The sequence below is a fragment of the Merops nubicus genome, unplaced genomic scaffold (assembly GCF_000691845.1).
Source record: "Merops nubicus isolate BGI_N331 unplaced genomic scaffold, ASM69184v1 scaffold6226, whole genome shotgun sequence".
NCBI classification, from domain to species: Eukaryota; Metazoa; Chordata; class Aves; order Coraciiformes; family Meropidae; genus Merops; species Merops nubicus.
This window is the reverse complement of record NW_008615624.1, coordinates 86,175-91,415: the sequence shown is the minus strand read 5'-3', so window position 1 is coordinate 91,415 and position 5,241 is coordinate 86,175. Positions and strand designations below refer to the sequence as shown.

Below are 5,241 nucleotides of genomic sequence, written 5' to 3'. Positions count from 1 at the left end.
TATTGAATTTGAACACTTATCTGCCTATAAAATAGATGTAATGCATGCTAAGCTGGCCTTTATTTTAAGGCTGAGAACCATCTGCACACAAGATAAGAATCAACTCCCTATCTCTTCATCTAGCCAGTCTTGCATAGATCTGTGAAGAATACACTACCCTCCCATGCACCAGTCGTGCAAAGGACCTCTGCCAAAAGAGAAGAATCAGAGTGCAGTGTGTCCTGCTTACAATCCCAGCCTTTCTGACAGAAGTGTCAGGGACACATTGCCAAATCCATCATTCTTGATGTTATCACACCAGCACGACAGGGAGAACAAGAGGAGAAACGTGTCTGGCTCGTTACATGGACATAGATCATTTGAAATTAAAATAAGGCATTTTCTCAGAAGCCTAAAAATAGACTGTGACAGGAACAGAAACTGAATAAAGGGAACAAATTTGTCCTCATAATCTGAATTCTATAGCATGAGCAGACAATGAAAAGATCACATAATTGCATTTAGCTTACTTCCATATCACTGAAGAGCTGAACAGATGTACCATGATGTTTCACTTCAATGGAGTCCATACAGTTCATCTTTGGTGTTGCTCTGCATGACCCTTCGTGGAGGAGAACTTCAACATCATGTTGCAGGTCTTGAAACAAGGTGTAGGAGCAATTGCCAGTCAGCTTAAAATTCAGCCCATCAAAAGTGACAATATGTCGAGATGAACTTCCAATACAGACACCTGTAAATTAAGGAAAAAAACAAATAAAATTTAAAGCCATATCTGCATTTGCTTTTGCTTAAGCTAGACTATTTCTTCGCAATCATTATGGGCATGTAGAATCAATTAATTGAGAAAGCTAGAAAAGTAACAAAATGCAAATGCAGCAGCAAACCATTGACAAGAAACTTTGGTAAATACTTAATCACATGATTTTTTTTTAAGTATCTTTGTCTAGAGCAATTAGTATTAAAAAAGATTTGGATAAACCCCTAGAAAACCCTTTTGCAGGAAATTTACTCGAATTGAAAGTGATTTATTAATAAACTTAATATGAAAAATAAAAGCAGAGAAAATTCCTTCCCTATTCGTGGAAAGACTGTAACAACTTTCAATGTTTGCATTGCATTTTTAATATAGTATTGCATTTTATTCTGCATAGCATTACATTTGATAAAAAATAACACTATTTCATTCTTATCAAACATGTCCCCTCATATCCACTTGTGATTTTTTTTTTTTTTTTTCTCCCCAAATTGGAAACAGGAAAAGGGCAGAGAAATAACATGCACAGGATTAATAAATTGCCAGCTGGCAGCTCAGTGTCTGCGTGGTTAGATTATAAACACCTTCTTGACTTCAAAAACTGGAAAATAAGGAGGATTACAACAGGAGGACAAGAGGAAATGGTCTCAAATTGTGACAAGGGAGGTTTAGGTTGGATATTAGGAAAAACAACTTCACTGAAAAGGTTGTCAGGCAACCCAGAGAGGTGGTGTAGTCACCATCCCTAGAAGTATTTAAAAGATGGGTAGATGAGGTGCTTGGGGACATGGTTTAGTGGTGGGCTTGGTTGTATTAGGTTAATGGTTGGACTCATGACCTTAAAGGTCTTTTCCAGATGAAACAATTCTATTATTCTTATCTCACAAGTACCAAAAAGAAAAACCTGAACAAAAGGATGCTTCTGATTCATGCATTTTCAAATCTTTTGGCTAAAGATAATAAGTGCAATAAAAGCAATTTCAGCTGAATATGTAGGCAGAAAAATCTTATTGTTAATAATTCACCTACTTGGCTTCTAATTGAGATTTGAGAATAATCTGTTTCCCATTCATTGACCTTCAAACAATTTCCCAGGAAAAAACAGCGAGTTGTGATTCAAAAAGCCAAAACCAGAAAGCAACAACAAAAAAGGCAAGCCTATTTTGTGTACTGTTAGACACTAAATTGTCAAGAGATACACCCCTTTGGAGCATCTTCAGATATTTTACTGTACCTGCTTATAAAGTTCATGTATGAACATCAATGAAACAAGTTTGCAATAAAACATTTCTCAACCTTTTTTATTCACGAACACCTAAAAAATACTAAGGATTATGGAAATCCTTTTAAATTTCTCACAGGTATTCTGTAGCACAAAATGTAGTCCTGCAATACCTTTAAAAGTAGTCCAAAAAACACCCAACAGCCATGAATCACACATTGAAAATCATGTTACTATAAAATTTCTAACTAGTTTAGCAAGCAAGCATCTTTATCATGTCCTGGTCTATCTTCTAAACTCAGTTATACGACATAAGAAGATTTTTCAAGTACTTCCTCTTTGCAGAAGCATTTGTCTGACCATCCACACTGTCAAACAATCCCTTGAAAACATGCTTTTGCTCTCCAAATAACTGAATGCTACTTTGCTGATCACAATTAAGCATCCACTGCTATGTCCCTGTGTTGCTTGACCAGTCTCCATCCATAACAACAAAGAGATGCTGAAGCAGACTGATATCCTATTAAGCACCTACTTCGCCATGTCCACCTCTAAAATTTATGAACTGCTGTGAATTCTGCCTCTGACTTCAGCACATATGGCATCAGAATCAGAGATGTTGCTTTAGTTGACATAGCATCACCCTGGTTTCACCAAGGAGTCATTGAAAAAAGGGTACTTTACCCATAGGGTTTTGATCAGTTGGTGGTGTTGAGGATATTTTATCCCCTTCTCTGCAATAGACGAAAAATTACTACTTTTCCCTCACAAGCTTTACCACCTCAAGTGAAAAAAATTGGAATGTCATTACTCATTAAATTCCTAAAAAGTTAAACAATTTATAAATTCATGAAGGCTTAAACAGCAATCCTTATTTTTAGCTCACGTTCAACAGTAGCAATTTCAAGTTAACTATAGGTCTTTTCATGATAATCAGCTAGTAGTACAAATGGTTCATTTCCCTTTCATCCTTTCAGAAATTCTTTATGAAGACATGCCTTGAATGCAAAAAAGTAATGCCTTCATGTTACCATCAGTGTGTTTAGGACTGAGAAAATTATCACAGATGCACTTTTCAGGGGTAATATCACAAAGAGCATCGTTCAAGGACTATAAAATATTTATGATTATTCAGCTAAAATCTTCTGACTTTTTTGGAATACTTATATCAAAACAGAAATGTTAGCTTTGAAAGCACTTTAGGAAAGGATAAAACTTGGAGCATCAAAATTTTGGATAGCAACCAGTTCAGGGATGAAAATACCCAGCTTAGGTATTTCAAGCAGTGCCTTGAAGAAACTGTTCTTAAAACAGCCAATTAAGCAGAGGACATTTTAAATTGAGATTATATATTACAAAGAGAAGGATTTTTATTTATAGGATTTATATATTATAGGATTTTTTTTATAGGATTCTGACTTTCTTTTGAGAATTAATCATATGACTTTAGATGTAAGCCAAATTTTCAAACAATGTATGGAAGTACAGTCCTCTACGTTTCATCAAAGCCAAAGATACTCAGGCTCTGAACAGGATTTAAACACTGTAACACCTACAGTTTCCTATTTTGGAGATTTCTGCAAATTTTAGCTGCAATAGCATGCATGATTGGGCTGTAAGAATGCATTCTTTTGTATAGTTACCCCTTTATGAGTTACTTGACCTGATCTTATTGACATTTAATTCAAAATAAACATCTTGACTGACTTTTACCCAAATCGATCGTATGACTATAAGACATTTCACACAAAGAGGTAAATCTCACTCCCCAGGCACAGGCTGAGGTGCACCAAAAGACCCAGTGGCTGAGCCTACCCCTTGTTCCAGCTGTGACAGCTGTGGAATGATGCCCTGTGTCACTCTGCATGCAGCCAGGCATCGCTGCCTCCTTCACCCCAGCCTGCCACCATTCCACTGTTACCAGAGCATCTGTCTGGGCACTGAGGCAATCTGGAGGCTTCACCCTTGAGATTTTGCTCAAAATCATTACTCTTCCTCCCTGAATTCCCTTCACATATATGGAATTTTCCTAAAGAATCTCTTTTCTAATAAATGGATCGCCAGCCTCAGGGCTGAATCTCTCCACTCCGTAAATGCGAGTGGGTGCATTTAATTTCTGTCCCTGTAATCTCAGCCAAGGCACTAATCACACAGTATTCACTGTTTCTGCCCAGATATTCAGTGTGAGATTTTATGGAGGCAGGGAGCATTTTTTGGTGTTTTTTCTTTCCTTCATACTTCCGCTTGACTGAGGTCAAGCCAAACCCTCAAGCCTAGAGCTGGACCAAGAATGCATCACTTCCTCACAGCTTGCTGAGATGAATTTCTGTTTTCTTACAAACATCCACTTCCCCAGTTCACACAGCTTTGGAAATTGAGTGAGATTCTCTGATAAAACACTGTAGCTATGCTAATGTAAAAAATTAACTCGCAGTGGCCCTGAACTTGCAAAGAGCATCAAACATTCCAGGCATCAGTGAGGCTCTCATGCTTCTAGCTGTTTGTTTCACTGGCATACAGCAGCAGCTCCTCCCACCTTAAGCATCTTTGATGTGTACGACTGAGCAGCTCCACTCAGCATTACATTTCTGTAATTTCTGTAACATTCAGCATCAACATTTCAAGCGATGGGGAGGGAGAGGTGTGCATGCAAAGACAGGTACTCACAGGGACACATCCATCGGCAGCCGCACGTCTCTTCAACCTTCACAGCAGGAAGATTGCTGTGACATGCTGGTTTGGGCATCCTCTCACAGTTAATTTGGTGGCTTTCCAGAACTGTGTAATCTCCTGGAAAGCATGTCACAGTGTGGCACTGGTCCGGTAATGTCCATTTATCGCCAGGCTACATAGGGAGACACGGATATTTAACCAGTGAAAAGAACAGGGGTGGAGGGTGGAAAAATGCAAAACTTGGCTGCTGCCACAATCCTACAGCTAGCAAGTAAAGTGATACTGACAGCAATGCTACTCAAATTAGCCTTGGATAATTAAATAATAGAATGCAGTGTATTACAGGCTTCATGTGGATGAGAAAGTTTAAAATAGCAACACTGTAAGAAATAGACTCTGAAATTCCAAGCAAAAGATAACAATCTAGAACAGGAGATGTTTTCTTACTGGTACTCCATCTATTGTTAGCTTAGGCATCCTACAGCATGCATGGATAACATAGTCAACAAAGAATTCCCCTTAGGTTTTCTTTAAATGTCAAAGCCTTTAGTTTTCACAAGCCATAAAATTATTTTTAAAAGAGCTCTGAGCA

General features: G+C 37.9%; 1 protein-coding gene across 1 annotated transcript in view; it reads right to left on the bottom strand.

Annotated features, from left to right (window-relative positions):
• Window positions 1–509: 509 nt before the first annotated feature.
• VWF (von Willebrand factor) overlaps window positions 510–5,241 on the bottom strand; it is a gene marked incomplete at both ends in the record, with an annotated part of 84,169 nt that continues 79,437 nt past the window's right edge. The window contains 2 exons of the mRNA XM_008942582.1: window positions 510–730; window positions 4,644–4,821. Coding sequence (XP_008940830.1) covers window positions 510–730; window positions 4,644–4,821 — 399 coding nt within the window. The remainder of the gene's footprint in view (window positions 731–4,643; window positions 4,822–5,241) is intronic.